Source organism: Ranitomeya imitator, chromosome 3 (assembly GCF_032444005.1).
Source record: "Ranitomeya imitator isolate aRanImi1 chromosome 3, aRanImi1.pri, whole genome shotgun sequence".
Lineage (NCBI taxonomy): Eukaryota > Metazoa > Chordata > Amphibia > Anura > Dendrobatidae > Ranitomeya > Ranitomeya imitator.
The window spans coordinates 549,144,473-549,170,752 of NC_091284.1; the positions used below are offsets into that span (position 1 = coordinate 549,144,473).

The 26,280-nt window shown below is 47.7% G+C and overlaps 2 protein-coding genes across 3 annotated transcripts in view; one reads left to right on the plus strand and one right to left on the minus strand.

Annotated features, from left to right (window-relative positions):
- Nucleotides 1-19,071, minus strand: part of CUL4A (cullin 4A) — a 101,493-nt gene extending 82,422 nt beyond the window's left edge. The window contains exons 1-3 of the mRNA XM_069757887.1: nucleotides 18,952-19,071; nucleotides 16,018-16,233; nucleotides 230-345 (exon numbers count right to left, since the gene is read on the minus strand). Of these exons, the coding sequence (XP_069613988.1) occupies nucleotides 230-345; nucleotides 16,018-16,147 (246 nt within the window). The 5' untranslated portion in view covers nucleotides 16,148-16,233; nucleotides 18,952-19,071. The remainder of the gene's footprint in view (nucleotides 1-229; nucleotides 346-16,017; nucleotides 16,234-18,951) is intronic.
- Nucleotides 19,047-26,280, plus strand: part of PCID2 (PCI domain containing 2) — a 103,678-nt gene continuing 96,444 nt past the window's right edge. Inside the window, exon 1 of one of the 2 annotated variants that reach the window (XM_069757888.1) lies at nucleotides 19,047-19,122. The gene's annotated coding sequence lies outside the window, so the exon portion shown is untranslated. Of the gene's footprint in view, nucleotides 19,239-26,280 lie in introns of both variants that reach the window. The other variant, XM_069757889.1, reaches the window with a different exon arrangement.

Genomic DNA, 26,280 nt, shown 5'->3' on the forward strand with positions numbered 1-26,280 from the left:
AAGGAAGAAGTGAGCAGATTTCTTTGAGAAGATGTATTAGAAAATGTTACTTGCATTCGCTTGTATTATTGATTTATGCAAAGTACAGTTCTCTTTATGCATTAGACTTTATTATTCTTGTATCAGTGTTAAATGAGGATAATACGCATGAAATATAGAAGAATTATCGACTGTACAGGAAAGGTGCCTCATGCGGAAAAGGGGTTTCTGAAACAATGAATGGTCATACCTGGTAAAGTTCCTCCAAGTTATACTTTATAGACGTGCTGCTTTCTATGGCGTTAACGGCTTCACGAAGCTTCTGCCATGTGTCCTGAGTGTAGTTATCAGGCAGCTTTGGTTTGTCTGCAAATACAAACATTGTACTAAATCGACAGACAGCAATAGCAGCACATTGTCATTCTTCACTGCTTGTGGTCTGCACACTTAGAATTTGGAGGGTGCACTACAAGCAGAATGTGGCCTTTAGGCCGGGGTCACACTTACAAGTAAAATGTGAGAAACGTGCGCAAGTCTCTTACATCAATACCCGGCACTGCCGTCGGCACTCGGGACCTGTGCGTGCTGCTGCATGTATTTCTATGCAGCCGCACGCCCCAGTCCCAAATGCTGGTGGCAGTGCCGGGTATTGAGGCGCGAGTTTCTCACATTGCCCTCACAAGTGTGACCCCAGCCTTAATTGTATGTCCACACACTTTCCCAGCAGATGAGGGACCCATAATGATCTAAGAAATATCACCTATGCAGTGAAGAAGTACATAGGTATTCATTTCTGTAGACTGGAATTCACTGTACTGAATTTGGTGCATCTTATTTCAGTGTACTTCTGTTTTACACTGTCGTGGGAAGTGTCAGTCTTAGGTACCTTCACACTGAACGATATCGCTAGCGATCCGTGACGTTGCAGCGTCCTAGCTAGCGATATCGTTCAGTTTGACAGGCAGCAGCGATCAGGATCCAGCTGTGCCATTGTTGGTCGGCGCAGAAAGTCCAGAACTTTATTTCGTCGCTGGATCTCCCGCAGACATCGCTGAATCGACGTGTGTGACGCCAATTCAGCGATGTCTTCACTGGTAACCAGGGTAAACATCGGGTTACTAAGCGCAGGGCCGCGCTTAGTAACCCGATGTTTACCCTGGTTACCAGCGTAAACGTAAAAAAAAAAAAAAAACACTACATACTTACCTTTTGCTGTCTGTCCTCCGGCGCTGTGCTTCTCTGCACTGGCTGTCAGCGCCGGCCAGCCGGAAAGCAGAGCACAGCGGTGACGTCACCGCTGTGCTTTCTGGCTGACGCTCACAGTCAGTGCAGAGAAGCACAGCGCTGGGGGACAGACAGCGGAAGGTAAGTATGTAGTGTTTTTTTTTTTTTTTCACTTTTACGCTGGTAACCAGGGTAAACATCGGGTTACTAAGCGCGGCCCTGTGCTTAGTAACCCGATGTTTACCCTGGTTACCAGGGGACCGGCATCGTTGGTCGTTCGAGAGCTGTCTGTGTGACAGCTCTCCAGCGACCACACAGCGACGCTGCAGCGATCGGGATCGTTGTCTGGATCGCTGCAGCGTCGCTTAATGTGACGGTACCTTTAGAACATTCCCCTCATTACAGTACACAGCAGGGGCACATTTAGAAGATTATCTCAGCGCAGGAACATTTTATGTAACACATCTGATAGTGGAACTTATTATTATTCCAAGATCCATTGATTAAAATTAACTTTTATTTGTGGGAAAACCCCTTTAATTAAAGCAGCGGTGCATTATTTATCCAGCAGCTACTGTCCTGCCAGTGCAAAGATGTATTTCCTCAAAGCCTGATGTGAAATCCTGTGGGACACTGGTGAACACTTTCAACTGGATCTTTAAGGTCTGCTGCATTCTAGACTGAGACCAGGATAACAGGATTTTTGGTTGCTTACCGTAAAATCTGTTTCTTGGAGCCTCCATTGGGGGACACAGGAACCATGGGTGTATGCTGCTGCCACTAGGAGGCTGACACTATGCAAATAAAAAAATTAGCTCCTCCTCTGCAGTGTACACCCCACCGACTGGCATTATACTCTTCAGTTAGTGAGAAAGCAGTAGGAGATAAATAAGGTTGAAAAACCATAACCACAAACTTGAGAACTGTAAACGTGAGAACAGTCATAGAACATAGAACAACAGAAACTGAGAAACATTGGGAGGGAGCTGTGTCCCCCAATGGAGGCTCCAAGAAACAGATTTTACGGTAAGCAACCAAAAATCCTGTTTTCTTTATCGCCTCTTATTGGGGGACACAGGAACCATGGGACGCCCCAAAGCAGTCCCAAGGGCGGGAAAAACAGACTTCCATCAGGTCAGAGGACTCACCACTGCCGCCTGCAAGGTCCTTCTGCCTAGGCTGGCGTCCGCCGAAGCGTAGGTATGGACCTTGTAAAATTTGGCGAACGTGTGGATGGAAGACCAAGTTGCCGCTTTGCAAAGCTGTAGGGCGGAAGCCCTATGCTGCACCGCCCAGGAGGCGCCGACTGCCCGGGTAGAGTGAGCCTTGATCCCAGGAGGGGCACTCTGTTCTTGACTCGGTAAGCCTCCAGAATTGCCGTTGTGATCCAGCGAGCAATAGTCGCCTTAGAAGCCGTTTGGCCTCTGCGCGGGCCATCAGGAATGACGAAAAGAGAATCCGTCTTCCGGAAAGTGGACGTTCTATCCAGGTAGATCCTCACTGCCCTGACGAGGTCCGGCTTGTTCAACGATCGCTCCAAAGGATGAGTCGGAGCTGGACAAAAGGAAGGTAGAACGATGTCCTCGTTGAGGTGGAAACCACCTTAGGAAGAAAGGAAGGCGGAGGCCTGAGGACCACCTTGTCCGGGTGGATGACCAAGAACGGAGGACGGCAAGATAGAGCCGCCAACTCGGAAACGCGGCGGATAGAAGTGATGGCCACAAGAAAGGCCACCTTCCAAGATAGGACAGACAGGGGAATCTCCCTGAGGGGCTCAAAGGGGGAAACCCCCAGAACGTCCAGTACCAGGTTTAAATCCCATGAATCCACAGGGGCCCTGTACGAAGGAACAGTGTAGGCCACTCCTTGAAGAAAAGTATTAACCTGTGGTCGGGAAACTAAAGTCTTCTGAAAAAGGATGGAAAGCGCAGAGACCTGGCCCTTCAGGGAACTAAGAGCCAGGCCTGAATCCAGTCCTGCCTGAAGGAAAGCCAAAGATGGAAGGCAGGGAAAAGGACATAGGTGAAACGCGGTTGGACTCGCACCAACGAAAGTAAGCCTTCGAGGTACGATAGTAGATCCTGGAAGACGAAAGCTTCCAAGCCTGAATCATGGTGTGAACCACCCGGTCTGAAAGGCCGGACGCTCTTAGAACTGCGGTCTCAACAGTCACGCCGCTAAACTGAGCGACTGAGAAATCGGGTGGCAGATCGGACCCTGAGACAGCAGATCGGGCCTGTCTGGAAGGCGCCAGGGAGCGTACGCGAGAAGATTGACGAGCTCCGTGAACCAAGCTCTCCTGGGTCTATCCAGGGCGATCAGAATGACCGGCACCCCTTCCGCTTTGATCTTGTTCAACAGTTTAGGAAGTAATGGAAGGGGTGGGAACAGGTAGGGCAGCACGAACTGTGACCAAGGAATGGCCAGAGCGTCGACGCCCACTGCGAGAGAATCGCGAGACCTGGAGATGAATTGCGGAACCTTCCTGTTCAATCGAGACGCCGTGAGATCCACGTCCGGAGTCCCCCATCGAAGACAAATCTGATGGAAGACCTCCGGAGGCAAGGACCATTCCCCCTGCCGCGAGGTCCTAGCGGCTGAGGAAGTCGGCGGCCCAATTGTCCACGCCGGGGATATGCACCGCGGATATCACCGGAACTGTTGCCTCTGCCTAGAGGAGGATCTTGGATACCTCGGCCAAGGAGCTCCGATTCCCCCCTTGATGGTTGACATATGCCACCGCCGTGGCATTGTCCGTCTGGATTCGGATTGGAAGACCCCTGAGAATGAAGGGACAGAAAAATGGCCCGGATCTCGAGGACATTGATCGGCAAGGTTGCCTCCTGCGCCGACCAGCGGCCCTGTACAGTCAGGTGGCGAAACACCGCACCCCAGCCGAGCAGGCTGGTGTCCGTCGTCACCATCTGCCAGAGAACTGGAAGGAAGGACCTGCCCTGGGAGACGAGAGGTGACGTGAGCCACCAGTTGAGAGACCGTTTGACCCGAGGAGAAGAGTCGGATCGGGCGGCCCAGGGAGAAGACAGACCTGTTCCACTGAGACAGGATGGATTGCTGAAGAGGTCGCAAGTGAAATTGGGCGAGGGGAATCGCTTCCAATGCTGCTACCATCCTCCCCAAAACCTTCATGGCCGATCGGAAGGAGGGAGACCGAGGGCCCTGGAGCACGCGTATGTCCCGACGAAGGATGGATCTCTTGCCTTCGGGAAGAAAGACCTTCGTCTGACGAGTGTCGAAGAGCATGCCCAGAAAGATGAAGAGCTGAGAAGGAATAAGGCAGGACTTCTTCCGGTTGACCAGCCACCCGAAACGGGCTAGGGTGTTGAGAACGATGGACAGGCTTTCGTGGGCCTGAGAAAAGGACGGAGCCTTGATGAGGATGTCGTTGAGGTATGGAAACAGAACCAGGCCTCTGACCCTCAAAATGGCCATCAGCGCCGCCAAGATCTTCGTGAAAACTCTTGGGGCGGTTGCAAGACCGAACGGCAGGGCGACGAACTGAAAATGTTCCTGAAGCACTGCAAAGCGCAGGTATCGGTGATGTCCCGGGTATATCGGAGCGTGGAGGTAGGCGTCCTGGATATCTATGGAACACAGAAATTCCAGAGCCTCCATGGAAGCAATTACTGAACGAAGGGATTCCATCCTGAAGTGCTTCAGACGAACTCTCCTGTTCAGCAATTTGAGGTCCAGAATGGGACGCACCCTGCTTTTTTTTTTTTTTTCGGTACCACAAAAAGGTTGGAATAGAAACCTGTGAACCGCTCTTTTTCTGGGATGGGAACAATTACCCCGGCTTTGAGAAGAGAAGCGATGGCTGCGAAGAAACCCGGAACTAGAGTGGGATCTCTTGCAGGTCGGGATTCTAAAAAACGATCCCGGGGTCGTGAAATGAACTCCATCTTGTATCCCGAGGATACAACTTCCCTGACCCATGCGTCCTCTACTGAGGAGATCCAGACGTCCCTGAAGAAGAGGAGACGGCCGTCCAGCCGGGGAGGTGGGTTGTCGACTAGCCGAGAGTCAGGCCGAGGTGGTTCTTCCAGTCCTGGACCTGGAGGACCTATCCTGGGAGTAGCGAGGACGCCAGGAAGGAGTGGGCCTAAAGGATACACCACCTTCTTCTCTTGACGTGCCTGTGGCCTCTGTTGCTGCTGGGAGAGGGAGTTTGATGCCGCGAAGCGTCGAAAAGGCCGAAAAAAACTAAATTGACGTCTAGGAGGGGGGAGGGGTGCGACGTGGCTTGGCCTGGGGAAGAGGGGAGCTTGTGCCCCTAGTAGCGTCCTTAATGATTTGGTCCAGCTTAGAACCAAAAGGACGAGACCCCTGAAAAGGCAGGCTGGTAAGGGACTTTTTAGAGGACAAATCCGCCTGCCAGCCCTTAAGCCAAACGGTCCGGCGGATGGCAACCGCGTTGCTGGACGCCTGAGCCGCACAAGACGCGGCATCCAGGGAGGCAGAGACCAGATATTCACCCGCGTGAGGAATCTGGTTGGCAAGTTCCGCCAGCTGTCCGGAAGGAACCCCGTCCAGAATGCCCTGACGGAGCTGTTTGGCCCATTTGGATATGGATTTTGAAACCCAAGTCGAAGCAAAGGCCGGGCAAAGACTGGCTGACGCCGCTTCAAAGGCTGACTTCGCGAAAGATTCTAGGCTATCGTTAGAATCCTTCAGAGATGCTCCGCCGGACAGTGGGAGGACCGTGTTGATGGATAGTATGGAAGCCGGAGGATCCACCGAAAGAGAAGCCGTCCAATTAGCGGTGAGCTCCGGAGAAAAGGGATATAAAACGCCAAGTCGCTTTCCTCTCTGAAAGCGTCTGGTCAGGTTCTCTCTTTCTCTGGTCATAATCTTCTCAAATTCCAGGTGAGGAGCGAAAAACTTGGAAGGTGGTTTAGCCCGTCTAAATGAAACCGCCTGATCTGCGGGTTCCGTAGAGGACGCCTTGATGCCACAGGTTAGATTTGTCGCTCCAATGAGATTCTGGACCATATCCCTCATTGTAGCGATTTGGTTCGAATCCCGCTCCGAAATATCCTCCGAGGGTGCATCAGAGAACGCCTCGCCTGACTCAGGGGAGGAGGATCGGGAAGAAGCCGACCGCAGAGGAGGACCGAGTGGCGAGATGGAGCGAGAAGAGGACTCAGACCGGCGTTCCTGTCTGGATCTTTTGCGGCTAGCAATGGAGGGCTCGGACGGAGGCTCCTGCGACCCGCTGGCTACTGCGGGGATCTGCAGGGGTAACCGATCCAGCACGGACACCAAAGTTTGAGACACTCGAGTTAGATCGGCCACCGATTGTGACAGAGAGGAAGCCCAGCCTGGGATGGGGGTATCACTCTCGGGCGGATCGGCCGGGGGATCCTGGGCGGTCTGAAGAAAATGCTAGCGAGTTAGGGGACAGTGGGGCAGAGGGGGGTGTCAGTCTGCAGTGCAGAGCTACTCACGGCAGACGAACAGCACGGATACCAGGTTGCTGCAGGTCTGGAGGAAGATGCTGTGGATCTCCGGCGCAGATGGTGTGCTGTGCCCCCAGAAAAGATCGCTCTGCGGAGTTCTCCGGCGAAGGTGCGCGCCCGATGCAGAAAAAACTCCTGCCCCGACTCCCTGAGTGTCCAGCAGCGGCGTGGAGGAAGGGGCGGAGCCAGGCGAGATGGCGCCGTTGGGTGGGGAAAAGCACGGTGCAGATTGTCGGGCGGGAGAAAGCCCGCCCAATGAAAAGGAAGTGGGCGGAGCGCGGCACCGGAAGTAGGCCCCGGGAAAAGCCGGGGCCTAAATTATAAGCCGGTGACCGCCGGGAAAAATCCCCCGCGGCGCAGACGGTGCCCGGCTGGAGCGGCGCGGCAGCCGCCGCATGAAATAGAGAGAGCGCTGCCGCTGGAGAAGTGTCGCCGGAGTAGGCCCTGGAAAACCCGGGGCCTAAATTAGGAGACGGTGACCGTTGGAAGCAACGGTGCTGGCTGACTGTGGAGGTGAGCGACGCGGCAGCCTGTGAGGCCGCCGCATAGAAGGGGGGGGGGGGGGGGGAGCACTGTAGCAGGCAGGTGGCACGCCGCAAGTAGGCCCCGGGAAAAGTCGGGGCCTAAATTAGGAGCCGGCGACCGCCGAGGGAAAGGCTGCAGGCCGGAGTGTGCCGCAAGCAGGCCCCGGGAGAAGCCTGGGCCTGAAGGAAAAACGGCGACCGCTGGAGGAACGCGGTGGGGCAAGGTGCTGGCTGAGGAGGAAAGGTAGCGCGGCTGGCAGAAAAAAAAAAAAAAAAAAAAAACCGCCGCGTCAGACAGGACCACCGCGCAGGGAACGGGGAAAGTGCTGCAAATGCAGCGATGACCCCGCGCTGAAACCTGGGAACCCCTTTAGGAATACTCACCTAGTAAAATCCCACATCATCTGCTACTAACCTTGGGAAGGTATCAGACGTCCATAGGAGCTGGTGATGGACGTCCTCATCTCCTCCGACCGACAGGCTCTGGTGGGCGAGTGGGTGAGGGACGGGGCCAGGACCGGACTTCTGAGCACGCTTGTGTGCTAGGCTCTTGGTCCTGGAGAGGGATCTATGAGGATACGGGGTGGCAGTACACGCCGTACTCCTAGTCCGCTTGTGGGAATACAGGTGTGACTGTTCACCCTGTATCTCTCCGGAAAAACCTGAAAAGGAACGACGCACATTGAGGTAGATAAGGGTCTAATGAAAGACCCGTGACCACCTCCTACTGACACTAAGCTAAACTGAAGAGTATAATGCCAGTCGGTGGGGTGTACACTGCAGAGGAAGAGCTAATTTTTTTATTTGCATAGTGTCAGCCTCCTAGTGGCAGCAGCATACACCCATGGTTCCTGTGTCCCCCAATGAGAGGCGATAAAGAAAGAGACATTGCGCCTGGGGATACATTGTTTCCTACGTTTCATTCAGTATTTGTAGGTAAATACTTTAGAGAATGCCTGAGTCCTTCATCCCCTGCTGCTGTTCCTATATTCCCAAATTTCCATACAGCGAGAGCAGCAGATCACTGTGTGTGGGCAGTAGAAGTAGGACTCTTAGGCATTGTTCTAAGAGTCCTGCAACATTTCATTACATTTTTACATAAAAATACTTTTATAGGAGAAATATATATCTATGAGTGCAGTATGTCCTGTGACACACACAGAAAAAGCAAGAGCTAAGACCTTGCAGATACACTTTAAAATGGTTGTCCTCCCTTTGCACATTTAAGCTGCCCCATGATCGGCGGACCACTGCAGGTCTGGTTGCTTTAACCCCTTAACGACCAGGGGTATTTTTGGTTTTGCATTTTCATTTTTTGCTCCCAGTATTCCCAGAGCCATAACTTTTTTTATTTTTTTTTGTCAATATGGCCATGTGAGGGCTTGTTTTCTGCAGGACGAGTTATACTTTTGAACGACACCATTGGTTTTACCATGTTTTTAATAGAAAACGGGAAAAAAATTCCAGGTGCAGTGAAATTGCCAAAAGCATTAAGCTACTTACCGGTAGCGGCATTTTTCGGAAGCCCATGACAGCACCACGAGAGAGGGGATCCGCTCCTTAGGAACAGGAAACCCACAGATACAAAAGGGCGGCACCTCTCCCACGTATCAGTTGTATTACCGAGCCTGAGAGGACTACCGCAGTTAATGACAAGCATACACAAACATTATATACAATCAAATACAATATCTTTAATAAAGTAACAATACAGATATCACACGTGAGACAATCTTCTTTCATTTTTTTTTACATTTTAAGGAAGTGCAACCCCCACGTGAATAGGGAGGGAACTAAGGGTGCTGTCATGGGCCTCCGAAAAATGCCGCTACCGATAAGTAGCTTAATGCTTTATTTAGACTCCCATGACAGCACCACAAGAGAATTACATAGATGTAAGCCACCTTAGGGAGGGACTATAGCCTGCAGCACCCTTAACCCGAAGGTGAGATCTGAGGAGAACCCTAAATCCAACCAATAGTGTTTAAAAAAGGTGGAAAGGGATGACCATGTGGCCGCCTTACATATCTGGTCGATTGATACTCCAAACCTTTCCGCCCAGGATGATGCCATGGTCCGGGTGGAATGCGCCCTCAGATTCTGCAGAGCCGGACCCCCACCTGCTGTGTAAGCCAGAAAGATAGCCTCCCTAATCCATTTAGCTAGTATGTATTTTGATGCTCTAACCCCTTTCCTAGGACCTTGGAAGGATAAGAATAGCGCATTATCTTTCTTCCAGTCATTAAAGGTACCTTCACACATAACGATTTCGTTAACGATATCGTTGCTTTTTGTGACGTAGCAACGAAATCGTTAAGCGTGACAGCGACCAACGATCAGGCCCCTGCTGGGAGATCGTTGGTCGCTGGGAATGATCAGGACCTTTTTTTGGTCGCTGATCACCCGCTGTCATCGCTGAATCGGCGTGTGTGACGCCGATCCAGCGATGTGTTCACTGGTAACCAGGGTAAATATCGGGTTACTAAGCGCAGGGCCGCGCTTAGTAACCCGATGTTTACCCTGGTTACCATTGTAAATGTAAAAAAAAACAAAAAAAAAAAACACAACATACTCACATTCCTGTGTCTGTCACGTCCCCCGCCATCACCTTCCCGCACTGACTGTGTCAGCGCCGGCCGGCCGTAAAGCAGAGCACAGCGGTGACGTCACCGCTGTGCTCTGCTTTATGGCCGGCGCTGACACAGTCAGTGCGGGAAGCTGACGGCGGGGGACGTGACAGACATCGGAATGTGAATATGTACTGTTTTTTTTTTTTTTACTTTTAAAATGGTAACCAGGGTAAATATCGGGTTACTAAGCGCGGCCCTGCACTTAGTAACCCGATGTTTACCCTGGTTACCCGGGGACTTCAGCATCGTTGAAGACAGTTTCAATGATGCCGAAGTCGTTCCCCTGATCGTTGGTCGGTGGAGAGAGCTGTCTGTGTGACAGCTCCCCAGCGACCACACAACGACATACCAACGATCACGGCCAGGTCGTATTGCTGGTCGTGATCGTTGGTAAGTCGTTTAGTGTAACGGTACCTTTAGTGACAGAGATACATTGTAGAAGGCATCTCCTAACATCTAGTGTATGGAGTTCTTTTTCTTTAGGATTAGGGATAAAAGATGGTAGAACTATCTCCTGTGACCTGTGAAATTGGGCTGCTACTTTTGGCAAGTAAGATGGGTCCGGCATGAGGATAACCCTATCCTGTAAGAATTACGTATACTGGGGAAGTCTGGAAAGCGCCTGGATGTCTCCTATTCTGCGAAGATTTCTCAATTAATTATCCAACCAAGGTGTTCCAATTTAACTCTAGTTATTTCTAATTGTGACAAACAGTGCTCCGTTGAATTCCCTGCTATGAGGAAATCATCAAGGTAGGGAACAATAAGAATATTTGATTCCCGTAAATGTGCCATAACCTCCGCAATTATTTTCGTAAATACTCTAGGGCCAGAAGTTATACCGAAGGGAAGTGCTCTGTACTGAAAATGGTGAACTACTCCCCCCGATTATTACTGCTACCCTTAGGAATTGTTGGAAATCTTCATGAATGGGCACATGATAATAGGTATCTTTTAAATCGACTACTACCATGAAACAATTTTTGAACAGCATCTTTATTGTTGAATTGATAGATTCCATCTTGAAGGTATGTTTGACCAGGTAACTATTAAGGTGTCTAAGATTTATGATGTTCCTATAACTTATCAGGCTTCTGAATAAGAAACAGGGGAGAATAAAATCCCTTTCCTCGATCAGATTTTGGAACCTCTATAAGGACTTTTTTAGAACAAAGAGACAACACTTCTTCTTCTAAAGCCGACTGTTCCAGGGGAGAAGAGCGTAATGGAGTCAATTTAAAACTATCCCGTGGGGTACGGATAAATTCAAGTGCGAGACCCCGAGATATAGTGTTTTGTACCCAAACACTATTTGTGATCTCTGACCATTCTGAACAGAAATGTAATAATCTACCCCCCACCGGGATTCCTAGTCATTTGTCATCTTTCTTTCTCTCCTTTGAGGAACGACGGAACATATATCCTGTACCTCTTCTACGTCTATCATCCCATCTAGACCGATCTCTAACGGGTGAAAAGGCACGCTTCCTTCCCTGATCAAACCTCTTCTTATTGAAGGGACGACGATAGGACCTAAACAGATTAGGGAACTTCTTTTTGACGTCTCCCGCTTTTTCTGGGAGTTCGTCCAAGGTGGGACCAAATAAATATTCTCCCTTACAAGGAATGCCACAGAGCTTTGACCTCGTCTGTATGTCTCCCGGCCAGCATTTTACCACAGGGCTCTTCTAGCTGCATTAGAGAGTCCTGCTGCTCTAGCCGCCATTTTAACAGAGTCAATGGAAGCGTCTGACAAGAAGGCAGCCGCCTCCTGAATCACTGGTAAAGCAGTTAGAATAGAGTCTCTAGAAGCCCTTCCTTCAACTGGGTCTCTAATTGGTCCAGCCAAACCATCATTGACCTGGCTGTACAGGTTGAAGCCACCGCAGGTCTTAAGGAACCGGCCCCCATTTCACAGGTACCCTTTAGAAAAGTGTCCGCCTTCCTGTCAAGGGGGTCCTTAAGGGTTCTCATATCCTCAAAGGGAAGAGATGCCTGTTTCGCCACCTTGGCTATTGTTGCATCTAATTTAAGGGCTGTTTCCCAATTGCTGACTCCTGGGCCATCAAAGGGATACCTGCGTTTCTGTGCTGGTGGTAAGGAACCTTTTATCTCAGGCTTCTTCCATTCCCTATTAATAAGTTCTTGAATTTTTTCATTTAGTGGAAAAACTCTACGCTTCTTTTGCTCCCATCCACTAAACACAATCTCCTCTTTGGATAGCTGGGGTTTGGGTTCTGTTATGCCCACTGTCCCTCTGACCGCTTTTAACCAACTTATCTATCCTTTCAAGGGGTAGACAAAAGCGAGCAGTGTCTTCATCCGAGTAAGAGGACAATGCAGCTGGACCGCAGTAAACTTCATCCCTATCCTCATCCGCTGAAGAATCCGAGATCAACGGACCTTTGTATTTAGAGCTTCCTGCTTGAGATAGGCATTTTATGGATTGTTTAACTTCCATCCTGACCATCTCTTTCAGGCTTGCTGCCATAGTAAGGGATTCTTCCGCTACCTGAGGGGGCAAGTAAGGCAATCTAATCTATGCAGATGTAATTCTCTCACCCCCTCCCCTCTTCCTGAGACCTCACCGTCTGCTGGATACAGGGGGCACATAGTTTTTTAGGGCACGAATCAGGTAAGGGAACTCCGCAGATGGCACATACTCTATGTTTCGCCTACCTGATGCATTTCTTCCCCTACAACAAAACATATGAGGGGAATCACGTCACTGGGTGAACTTTCTCAGAGATCACTTACCAGTGGCTGCCCAAAGAGAGAGATACCGGAATATGAGGGGGATTCTTTCTGGCTGATGCTCCTGACCCCTGTCTGGAGGAGCTTTTGCGGCCAGATTCACTACTCCTTCTGTCATGCTCCTTTCCTTTGGGCTTTTGAGACACCTCGTCCAGCAGCTGAGGCTGCTGTTCATGATCACTCTCCATGCTCACGGTTTGAGGTCAGAAGCAAGGAACTCAGATCTGGAGTCTGTTCATATAACCCCTCTTCCGGTCAGCAGACATGCTGAGCACTCCCGATACGCTGTCTGCCTCCCCCCAGGTGCAGGAGGTCGTTCTCAGGGTCTGATAACGAGCAGCGTGCAATTGCCGGTGGGCACCGCCATCTTGGATACAACACGCATGCGCGGGACCCCGAAACCCGGAAGTAACTGCCGTCTCCGCCCCCGACATCACCCCGGCCTGTAGCACTTCCTGTCAGCGCTCAGAGCAGCGTGGGACGCCCGGCTAACCCGCAGCACACCGGTTGGCGCCACCAAAAATGCCGTCGCACCAACAGAGCCACCAGCCGCACCATCCCACCAGGAGACCCCAGGGGACATACTTACCCCGCTCTGGACTTGGAGACAGGACACCACCGGCGACCACTCCCTGCTGAGAATGTCACCGCTGTGCAGCCCTGCCAGGACCACCGTGACATCTCCAGGATCTCCGCACCGGCCGAGGTAGGAGACCCCCCCGCTACCTGAGTCGGCCGGCCTGGGATCCTTTTGAAAATTCTGTGGGATCCAGTCCATCTAGGAATAGGAAACCAACTGATACGTGGGAGAGGTGCCGCCCTTTTGTATCTGTGGGTTCCCTGTTCCTAAGGGGCGGATGCCTTCTCTCGTGGTGCCGTCATGGGAGTCCGAATAAAACAGTGCAATCCCACACTTGTTTTTTGTTTGGCTTTTATACTAGGTTCACTAAATGCTAAAACTGACCTGCCATTATGATTCTCCAGGTCATTACGAGTTCATAGACACCTAACATGTCTAGGTTCTTTTTTATCTAAGTGGTGAAAAAAAATTCCAAATGTTTGTGTAAAAAAAAAAATAAAGTTGCCATTTTGCGAGACCCGTAGAGTCTCCATTTTTCGTGGTATCAGGTTGGGTGAGGGCTTATTTTTTGAGTGCCAATCTGACGTTTTTATTGATACCATTTTGGTGTAGATACGATCTTTTGATCGCCTGTTATTGCAATGTTGCAACGACCAAAAATTCTTTAGTTTTGATTTTTTTTTCTCACTATGCCGTTTACTAATTTGATTTTTTTTTTTATATTGATAGATCAGGCGATTCTGAACGCGGCGATAGTGAATATGTGTGTATTTGATTTTTTTATTGTTTTATTTTGAATGCGGCAAAAGGAGGGTGATTTGATCTTTTAGATTTTTTTTCTAAAACTTTTTTTTTTTTTTAACCTTTTACTTGCTTCAATAATCTCCATGGGAGACTAGAAGCTGCACTTGTCCGATCGCCTCCGATACATAGAGAAGGGCTGCAGCCCTGTTCTATGTAGCATGAATGCTCACTTGCTATGAGCACCGACCACCAGGCAACGCTCATAGCGATCCAGCAATGACAACCACAGGGGTCTCCTTCTGACACCGGGTTGTCATACCAACCCATCAGCGACCTGCGGTCATATGACACGGGCGCCGATGGGAGGAGGTAATGACGCGCTTTCTGCCCGTGCATGTTAAATGCCGCTGTCAGCGTTTGACAGCGGCATTTAACATGTTAACAGCCGTGGGTGAGTCGCGATTCCACCCGTGGCTGTTCCGGGAACATGACAGTTGATCAGATCAGCTGTCATGTGCCGGAAAAGGTGCACTCTCATCACCGAAGCCCGCACTAAACAGGGGGAAGTGTCCAATGAGGGACTGTGTCCGTCATTGGACGTTAAGGGGTTTACCCACAATGGTCAACTGGGGAAGAAACATGCTGACGCTCTTTTCCTCTTCATCAAATTATATAGTATAACAAACTGTGAATTAAAAGGAAATTATGTCTATAAAACACATGGTTGGCCATATCTGCCATGCTTCTTGGCTCCCCCTTTGACATAATCTACCCTAGCATTTCAATTAGCAGAAGTGACCAAATTACCGTAATTGGCTTAATTGCCCAATGGGATGCATTGATGAGTTAATTCACAAGGTTAGAGACTGGCTTTTGCTCAATTTCAGAAAATAACACAAGACTTGGTTGATTAGCACACTAAATAGCAGCCATTTCAGACAAAGTAATTTGCCTTAAATGGTCCTTAAGTAATCTCTATAGTTAAAGCCAAAGAAATGAGCTGGAGCACATGATGGCATAGAAGCAATGTGTAGGTGCACCTTCACCCTGTGGTCATTAACAAACATACCCGAGAACAAAAACAAAATGAGCAAATACCCTGCAGTAAGTAAATAAATTGTTATAGTGCATGTAAATAACATGGGGCTGAGACTATTTTGATTTAAAAAAACATTTAAAAGCCATTCTACCGCGCCAAGGTGTACCCAATCAGGACAGACCTATCAAGTATTAAAGGGAACTTGTCAAGTGAAAAAATGCTATTAACCTGCAGATATAGGGTTAATCTGCAGGTTAATAGCGTTCTGAACTTGTCCAGCACCGGCACTTGGAGCTCCGCTGCCGGGAGGAAAACGCCGTACTCATAGTCTCTATGTGGGAGCATAGTGTGACTGTTCACACTATATCGCTCCAGAGATAAGGACAAGATCCATCTAAAAAAAAAAAAAAATGGAGATGTTACTGGAAAACGACGAAAACCAAGGTAGATATGGGTCTAGTAAAACACCTGTGTCTACCTCCTACCATAAGCTAAACCATGCTTTCCTGTGTCCCACAAAGAAGCAATAGAGAAATTAGCTTTATTCCTCCCGGCAGCGTTCGGGTTTCAGTTTAGGGGGTGGTGACGGCACGGGTTCAACTGTAACTGCACCCCTGGCACTGACTGACAGCTTGCTCATCATTAGGATGGGATGTCAGTCAGTGCCGGGGGTGCAGTTACAGCCGCCGTTCTCTATACACAGAGCGGTGACTGAACCCGGCTGGCGATGCCACCGTGATTTAACCCTGAACACTACCAGGAGGAATACATTTCATTTCCCCCCGGTAGCAGGGTTCTAATTGCCGGCGCCGGGCCCGTTCAAAATGCTATTAACCGAAATATTAACCACATAGTTGACTTTTTTTTTTTAAATAAAAATAGTGTCAACTAAGCACCTTATGTTATTTATTTGTACTATTACTATTCATCTATTCACTTACTGCAGGGTATTTGCTCGTTTTGTTTTTACCCTAGGTTGACCTGCACATTTGTACAATCTCTAACTCTACCGCACTTATTAGCTTGGCTGTAATAAAATACATTTTACACACATCCATTACATTACCTTTAAAATTCTTAATTATTAATTTTTTGGAAGCTGAGGGTTTGGCGGCCAGTGCAGAACTTTTAGTCAGTCCATTGGTATGGTTAACTAGTGTTGAAAAGTTTCCTTTCCTCTGGGCGTCTTGTTCCATGGCAGGGCAGTTCGGCACACCACAGAGGAGAAGATTTCAAGTAGATGTCCTCAATGAGTGAATATCATTGGCCACTTATTCAGAGTCTAGGGCACACAAAAGAGAAGAAATCCACAATATATCACATACACGTATCTTATAAGAGCAGTAATGATGTGAGAATAAACACTTGGCAATGAGGCTCTTCTACATTGTAAGGCTACAGATCATGTACACAATTATATAACTAGCAGTATAGAAAGGAGCTATTAGATTTGGCTTTAGAGGCCGTAATGCACGAGGCATAGTGTGCACAAGGTTTGATTTCGGGTCACCATTTTCATCCACTTTTAGGTAAACACAAACTCAAGACTACAAGAAAGTTTATACTGTGTTTTCCAGGTTAATATTAAATCCTGGTCAAAGTGCAAACATGCCCAAAAGAAAGAAAATAATATGGCGTGGAGATTTTTCTTTTTACCTCTGATATCTAGGTTATTACTAGGATACAAAACAGAGTCAGACTGCAGAAATTAAGAGATTATGATGCAAGTATGACAACCCATCTCTGTACATGGCAGCTAGCTGTTCGGGATGGGGGCGAGCGAACCTTCACTCATCACTACTGTCCGCTTTTTTTTTCGACAGCAGCAATTAAAACTTTACTAGGCCATTTACAGTTTCTTGTGTTACAGAATTGTAACGTACCTGTCAAAATCGGATGCTACACTGTGGCTGACATTTTTTGTAAGCGCCTGTAGTCTGGAATGAGTGAGTCTGATCCAATTTACATAAGAAATTAGTGCATGCCGCCATAAAAAAAAAAAATCTGCCCTGCCCCGTTAAATAACATTGGTCCCAGTGCGGTTCAATTTTTCCACGAAAAGCACTCGGACTGAAAATACGGTTGTGTGAAATCTCGCTCTTTGCACTGACCCAGCGCTCCCAAATCAATCACTGCTCTACGCATGTTACCATTGGGTCACCGCTTTGTAAATCATTGGACAGCGCTGGTTTAGTGGAAAGAGCGAGCGCCTGCGCGTTATCACTGTGAGTGCGGCTGTGTCCGGCTGTGGGATATCTCTCCGCCGCCTGCATTTCACAAGCAGGAAATTCAGTCCAGCCCTTTTGGAGGACATTTGGGGGTGGTCAATAAATTATATTAAGAAAAATCTTGGGCTGCCCACTCTTTCACTAAATTAAAAGGATAGCCCCAGATTGGAGACAAGTTCTTTAAAGGGCCACTTAAGAAATGTTAATGCCTCATGAAAATGTGGAAAAGAAAATTCCTCCTTTCCACTGTTTGGTAATCAATGTTTGACGTTAGGAGGAACTTGTCCTCATATTTGAGAGATATGTTCTCCTGTCATTATTCCACAAAATCACTAAAGGGGCCCAAACCAAGAAAGAAAGAAAATACTCCCGCGGAAAGCACTTGGGGGAGAGTGCCGTTTAGTTCTTCCTGTAAAAAATGATGGACAAGAAAACATGAATGTGAATTCTGGCCTGAATCCTACAGCCTTATTATGCCTAGTCTTCCAGCCAACTCCTCCTATTGTGTATGCAGCTAGCCACTCACACAGCGTGGAGGGAATGAATATGCACAGAAATGTGGAAGCATTGGCTCACTTTAGGATTGGGAAAGTGATTTGGTTTCCCACACTGTCCGGCACATGCAGGAAGGCTGGCACCGGGCAGAGCAGCAACTTCACACCTGGCCCTCATAAGAGAAGGCCTGAAGAGACTCCGAATTACGACCCCATGTTAGATCAATATTTGTCTTCTGCGCTTTGTTAGTAGTGATGAGCGAACGTGCTAGGATAAGGTGTTATCCGAGCATGCTCAGGTGCTCACCAAGAGACTTTGGCGTGCTTGAAAAAACATGTTCAAGTCCCCCGACAGCCGCAACACATGTATTACCTGTTTGTTAGGCAATCCCTGCATGTGTTTCGGCTGTCAAGCAGCCATGAGACATGCAGGTGTGGGGACTCGAACATATTATTCGAGCACGACCGGATAACACCGTATGTGAGCATGTTAGCCGTTAATCTATTAAGCTTTAGTTTCTGTTTTGCTCCAACACCTGAGAAAGGGGAGGAACAACATTATAATATGGGGGGGGGGGGGGTGGTTGTATTACTGCTGTGAGGGGCAAAAGCCCTGGGATCCTGGCCACCCGACTGCAGAGCGTTGGCCGAGCACTGTGCAGCAGTCAGTACTCTGCCCCAAGGACCTACACTGGGCTGTGAGGGAGCCACAATGGTGCCAGGGATCGCCAGACCGCTGTCGCTGCAGACTTGCACCTGTCGGAACACGCCGTGCTACGAATGGTGCCGAGCCGTCCCCTCACCTCAGCTCATGGGTCGCCCCAGAAGCTAGACCCTATACTGGGCCGCAGCTCTGAAGTGTCGCTCGTGCACAATGCTGCGAGGCCTGGCGAAGCACAAGGAGGCGATTCCTCAGCACTACAGGTGCTGTCACCCGTAGCAACCGACTAATCACAGTCATGGCTATAGGCGACCCCCCATGTCATGTGTACAGAGAGGGGCCACACTGGCAGAAGTCACCTGACATCACTAGCACAGGTGGGCTGCTTTATTAATGTGCCACTGGCAGAAGCTGGTTACACACAGTACACAGGGGCAGGCAGGCACCAGGCTTCCTCCTAGCACACGACAGGCCTCACGTTCTGGGGCCCGGGCACAGCAGTGACACGGACACCACTGGTGACACATAGGCGGATGCCCAGGCTACACTGACTACGTGCAGCGCCCCTCTCTTCCGGTAACACCGGGACCCAGCGCCGCTACATCTCGGGCACTCACCAAGCAGGCATCGCGCATGCGCCATGAGGTCTCTCACCGACAGACATTACTAATGACGCCTGAGTTCTATGCGCAGGCGCATTTTGCGTACAGACTGTACTTGCCGGAGAGGCCGTTACGTCATCAGTAGGCGCCCTTACACCGTGTTCGGGGCATGCGCGGTCCTTTACGGTAGGTGTAACTGAATGGTTAATACAATAGTTATCTACTCATTTGTGAATGTTTGGTGTCTACGTGTGCGGTGTCCTTACCGGACCGGAGCCCATTCATTGCTGCTCTCCGGCTGGGTACGTGGTTGCTGAGTAACACCCTGTGCAGCCAGCATTGTGGGCACATTATTCGGGGGTTGAGCCTAGAGTGTATGGGCTCCTTCCTGGTTTCCTGACTGCAGCCCATACACTCTAGCCGGCTCAGTACTGAAGACGCTAGAGTGTATGGGCTCCTTCCAGGTCCTGACTTCAGCCCATACAGTGTAGCCGGCTCACTGGTGAAGACGCTAGAGTGTATGGGCTCCTTCCAGGTCCTGACTTCAGCCCATACAGTGTAGCCGGCTCACTGGTGAAGATGCTAGAGTGTATGGGCTCCTTCCAGGTCCTGACTGCAGCCCATACAGTGTAGCAGGCTCACTACTGAAGATGCTAGAGTGTATGGGCTGCAGTCAGGTATATATTATTGAAGATAGCAGACTTTATGGGCTGCTGCCTGGCCCTGACTGCAGCCTATACATGACACTAGACTGTATGTGCTCCTTCAAGGTATAAATTATTAAAACCAGCAGAATATATGGGCTCCTGCCAGGTCCTGACTGCAGCCCATACAGTCTAGTCAGCTCACTGGTGAAGACACTAGACTGTATGGGCTCCTGTCAGGTATATAGTATGGTAGATATAGACTGTACGGGCTCCTGTCAGGTATATATTATTGTAGATATAGACTGTATGGGCTCCTGTCAGGTATATAGTATGGTAGATACAGACTGTACAGTCTTCTGTCAGGTATATAGTATTGTAGATACAGACTGTATGGGCTCCTGTCAGGTATATATTATTGTAGATACAGACTGTACGGGCTCCTGTCAGGTATATATTATTGTAGATATAGACTGTATGGGCTCCTGTCAGGTCTATAGTATGGTAGATATAGACTGTATGGGCTCCTGTCAGGTATATATTATTGTAGATACAGACTGTACGGGCTCCTGTCAGGTATATATTATTGTAGATATAGACTGTACGGGCTCCTGTCAGGTATATATTATTGTAGATATAGACTGTATGGGCTCCTGTCAGGTATATAGTATGGTAGATATAGACTGTATGGGCTCCTGTCAGGTATATATTATTGTAGATACAGACTGTATGGGCTCCTGTCAGGTATATAGTATGGTAGATATAGACTGTATGGGCTCCTGTCAGGTATATATTATTGTAGATACAGACTGTACGGGCTCCTGTCAGGTATATATTATTGTACATACAGACTGTACGGGCTCCTGTCAGGTATATATTATTGTAGATATAGACTGTACGGGCTCCTGTCAGGTATATATTATTGTAGATATAGACTGTATGGGCTCCTGTCAGGTCTATAGTATGGTAGATACAGACTGTACGGGCTCCTGTCAGGTATATATTATTGTAGATACAGACTGTACGGGCTCCTGTCAGGTATATATTATTGTAGATACAGACTGTATGGGCTCCTGTCAGGTATATATTATTGTACATACAGACTGTATGGGCTCCTGTCAGGTATATATTATTGTAGATACAGACTGTACGGGCTCCTGTCAGGTATATATTATTGTAGATACAGACTGTAGGGCTCCTGTCAGGTATATATTATTGTAGATACAGACTGTACGGGCTCCTGTCAGGTATATATTATTGTAGATAGAGACTGTATGGGCTCCTGTCAGGTATATATTATTGTAGATAGAGACTGTATGGGCTCCTGTCAGGTATATATTATTGTACATACAGACTGTACGGGCTCCTGTCAGGTATATATTATTGTACATACAGACTGTACGGGCTCCTGTCAGGTATATATTATTGTAGATATAGACTGTACGGGCTCCTGTCAGGTATATATTATTGTAGATATAGACTGTATGGGCTCCTGTCAGGTCTATAGTATGGTAGATATAGACTGTACGGGCTCCTGTCAGGTATATATTATTGTAGATACAGACTGTATGGGCTCCTGTCAGGTATATATTATTGTACATACAGACTGTACGGGCTCCTGTCAGGTATATATTATTGTAGATACAGACTGTACGGGCTCCTGTCAGGTATATATTATTGTAGATATAGACTGTACGGGCTCCTGTCAGGTATATATTATTGTAGATATAGACTGTATGGGCTCCTGTCAGGTCTATAGTATGGTAGATATAGACTGTACGGGCTCCTGTCAGGTATATATTATTGTAGATACAGACTGTATGGGCTCCTGTCAGGTATATATTATTGTACATACAGACTGTACGGGCTCCTGTCAGGTATATATTATTGTAGATACAGACTGTACGGGCTCCTGTCAGGTATATATTATTGTAGATACAGACTGTATGGGCTCCTGTCAGGTATATATTATTGTACATACAGACTGTATGGGCTCCTGTCAGGTATATATTATTGTAGATACAGACTGTACGGGCTCCTGTCAGGTATATATTATTGTAGATACAGACTGTAGGGCTCCTGTCAGGTATATATTATTGTAGATACAGACTGTACGGGCTCCTGTCAGGTATATATTATTGTAGATAGAGACTGTATGGGCTCCTGTCAGGTATATATTATTGTACATACAGACTGTACGGGCTCCTGTCAGGTATATATTATTGTAGATAGACTGTACGGGCTCCTGTCAGGTATATATTATTGTAGATATAGACTGTATGGGCTCCTGTCAGGTCTATAGTATGGTAGATATAGACTGTACGGGCTCCTGTCAGGTATATATTATTGTAGATACAGACTGTATGGGCTCCTGTCAGGTATATATTATTGTACATACAGACTGTACGGGCTCCTGTCAGGTATATATTATTGTAGATATAGACTGTACGGGCTCCTGTCAGGTATATATTATTGTAGATATAGACTGTATGGGCTCCTGTCAGGTCTATAGTATGGTAGATACAGACTGTACGGGCTCCTGTCAGGTATATATTATTGTAGATACAGACTGTACGGGCTCCTGTCAGGTATATATTATTGTACATACAGACTGTACGGGCTCCTGTCAGGTATATATTATTGTAGATATAGACTACGGGCTCCTGTCAGGTGTATATTATTGTAGATACAGACTGTATGGGCTCCTGTCAGGTCTATAGTATGGTAGATACAGACTGTACGGTCTCCTGTCAGGTATATAGTATTGTAGATACAGACTGTACGGGCTCCTGTCAGGTATATATTATTGTAGATAGACTGTACGGGCTCCTGTCAGGTGTATATTATTGTAGATACAGACTGTACGGGCTCCTGTCAGGTGTATATTATTGTAGATACAGACTGTACGGGCTCCTGTCAGGTATATATTATTGTAGATACAGACTGTACGGGCTCCTGTCAGGTATATATTATTGTAGATACAGACTGTACGGACTCCTGTCAGGTATATAGTATTGTATATACAGACTGTACGGGCCCCTGTCAGGTATATATTATTATTGATATCAGAATGTACGGGTCCCTGTCAGGTATATATTACTGATGATATCAGAATGTACGGGCCCCTGTCAGGTGTATATTAGTGATGATATCAGAATGTACGGGCCCCTGTCAGGTATATATTAGTGATGATATCAGAATGTATGGGCCCCTGTCAGGTATATATTATTGATGATATCAGAATGTATGGGCTCCTGTCAGGTATATATTATTGATGATATCAGAATGTATGGGCTCCTGTCATGTATATATTATTATTGATATCAGAATGTATGGGCTCCTGTCAGGTATATATTAATGATGGTATCAGAATGTATGGGCTCCTGTCAGGTATATATTATTGATGATATCAGAATGTATGGGCCCCTGTCAGGTATATATTAGTGATGATATCAGAATGTATAGGCCCCTGTCAGGTATATATTATTGATGATATCAGAATGTACGGGCCCCTGTCAGGTGTATATTAGTGATGATATCAGAATGTATGGGCCCCTGTCAGGTATATATTAGTGATGATATCAGAATGTATGGGCCCCTGTCAGGTATATATTACTGATGATATCAGAATGTATGGGCCCCTATCAGGTATATATGCTGCGATTGTTCTCGTATGCCGATTCGGCATGAAAAAATAATCACAGATGTGATCTGCCCCATAGATTAACACTGGTTTGAGTGCCATGCGATGTTTTCTCACATAGCGCTCGTCCGTACTCTACGCTAGTGTGACCCCGGCCTTAAACTTATGAAGAGACACAGACCACCTGCAGCTCAGCCTTCATCAATATTTAAATTACAAGTTTCACCATACAAAAAATGCTATTTTTTACCTAGTTCCATAGGTTTCTTAAAGGGAACCTGTCACCAGGTTTTCCCCATATATAGTACCACCAGAACCTATATGCCCTTATACACACCCTTCTACAGTGCTGTACCGTACATACTCGAGTATAAGCCGAGATTTTCAGCCCACTTTTTTGGGCTGAAAGTGACCCTCTCGGCTTATACTCAAGTCATTGTCGGCGGGGGAGGGGGAGCGGCGGCTGTCACATACTCGCTGCCGACTCCCGGAGACCATCTGACAGTGAGAAGCTGCCAGGGACCGCGTCAGGAGCAGGTGAGTATGACGGGGGAGGTGAGCATTGCGCGATAGTCATCTCTCCCCTTTCCACCGCTGCGGGCCGCTCTGTCCTCTGGCTGTGACTGTTTAGGTCAGAGGGCACGATGACGTAGTTAGTGTGCGCGCCGCCCTCTGCCTGAACAGTCAGTGCAGAGGATGGAAGACAGAGCAGTGCGCAGCAGTGGAAAGTGCCGGGGGCCTGAGCGAAGAGAGGCGAGTATGTGTTTTTTTTTTTATTTTATTCGCAGCAACAGCAAATGGGGCATAATGTGTGGAGCATCTCATGGAGTAAAATCTATGGAGCATCTTATGGGCCATCAACCTTTATGCAGCATTGTATGGGGCAAAAGTTTCTATGAAGCATCTTATGGGGCAATTATTAACATTTGTGCAGCATTATATGGGGCATATTTTAATATGGAGCATCTTATGGGGCCATCATAAACTTTATGGAGCATTTTATGGGGCTCCTCATTCAATATGGATATTCAAAAACACTTAACCTACTGATGTCTCAATTAATTTTACTTTTATTGGTATCTATTTTTATTTTTGACATTTACCAGTAGCTGCTGCATTTTCCACCCTAAGGCTTATACTCGAGTCATTAAGTTTTCCCAGTTTTTTGTGGCAAAATTAGGTAGGGGGGGGGGGTGGTCTATTTCTACTCGAGTATATACGGTATGTCCCTAAGCCAACGTGCATAATGTAAATAACTTCTTATACTCACCTACGGGGCGGTCCGGTGTTATGTTTGGCGCTGGTCTTCATCCGGCACAGTCCTTCCCGTGGATGATGTGTTCTACATCATCCACACAACCTCCCTCATCACGCTTCTGTGCAGGAACACTTCTCTGCCGAGCACAAAGCAAAGTACTGCAACGGGCAGAAAGAAGTGCGATGCACAGGAGCACGATGGAAGACACCGTGTGGATGACATAGGACGCGTCATTGACTCAAAGAAAGAAGGGCGGTGATAGAAGAGGAGAAGGCCCCGGATTAAGACTAGCAAAGCCCATTGTATGGGGCTAGGCAAGTCTTAAGGGCATACAGATAGTGGTTGTGCTTTATAAAATGCTGTATATAAGGGTATACAGGCAGTGGGCCTACTATATACAGTGGGGCAAAAAAGTATTTAGTCAGTCAGCAATAGTGCAAGTTCCACCACTTAAAAAGATGAGAGGCGTCTGTAATTTACATCATAGGTAGACCTCAACTATGGGAGACAAACTGAGAAAAAAAAAACCAGAAAATCACATTGTCTGTTTTTTTATCATTTTTTTTGCATTTTATGGTGGAAAATAAGTATTTGGTCAGAAACAAACAATCAAGATTTCTGGCTCTCACAGACCTGTAACTTCTTCTTTAAGAGTCTCCTCTTTCCTCCACTCATTACCTGTAGTAATGGCACCTGTTTAAACTTGTTATCAGTATAAAAAGACACCTGTGCACTCCCTCAAACAGCCTGACTCCAAACTCCACTATGGTGAAGACCAAAGAGCTGTCAAAGGACACCAGAAACAAAATTGTAGCCCTGCACCAGGCTGGGAAGACTGAATCTGCAATAGCCAACCAGCTTGGAGTGAAGAAATCAACAGTGGGAGCAATAATTAGAAAATGGAAGACATACAAGACCACTGATAATCTCCCTCGATCTGGGGCCCACGCAAAATCCCACCCCGTGGGGTCAGAATGATCACAAGAACGGTGAGCAAAAATCCCAGAACCACGCGGGGGGACCTAGTGAATGAACTGCAGAGAGCTGGGACCAATGTAACAAGGCCTACCATAAGTAACACACTACGCCACCATGGACTCAGATCCTGCAGTGCCAGACGTGTCCCACTGCTTAAGCCAGTACATGTCCGGGCCCGTCTGAAGTTTGCAAGAGAGCATTTGGATGATCCAGAGGAGTTTTGGGAGAATGTCCTATGGTCTGATGAAACCAAACTGGAACTGTTTGGTAGAAACACAACTTGTCGTGTTTGGAGGAAAAAGAATACTGAGTTGCATCCATCAAACACCATACCTACTGTAAAGCATGGTGGTGGAAACATTATGCTTTGGGGCTGTTTCTCTGCAAAGGGGCCAGGACGACTGATCCAGGTACATGAAAGAATGAATGGGGCCATGTATCGTGAGATTTTGAGTGCAAACCTCCTTCCATCAGCAAGGGCATTGAAGATGAAACGTGGCTGGGTCTTTCAACATGACAATGATCCAAAGCACACCGCCAGGGCAACGAAGGAGTGGCTTCGTAAGAAGCATTTCAAGGTCCTGGAGTGGCCTAGCCAGTCTCCAGATCTCAACCCTATAGAAAACCTTTGGAGGGAGTTGAAAGTCCGTGTTGCCAAGCGAAAAGCCAAAAACATCACTGCTCTAGAGGAGATCTGCATGGAGGAATGGGCCAACATACCAACAACAGTGTGTGGCAACCTTGTGAAGACTTACAGAAAACGTTTGACCTCTGTCATTGCCAACAAAGGATATATTACAAAGTATTGAGATGAAATTTTG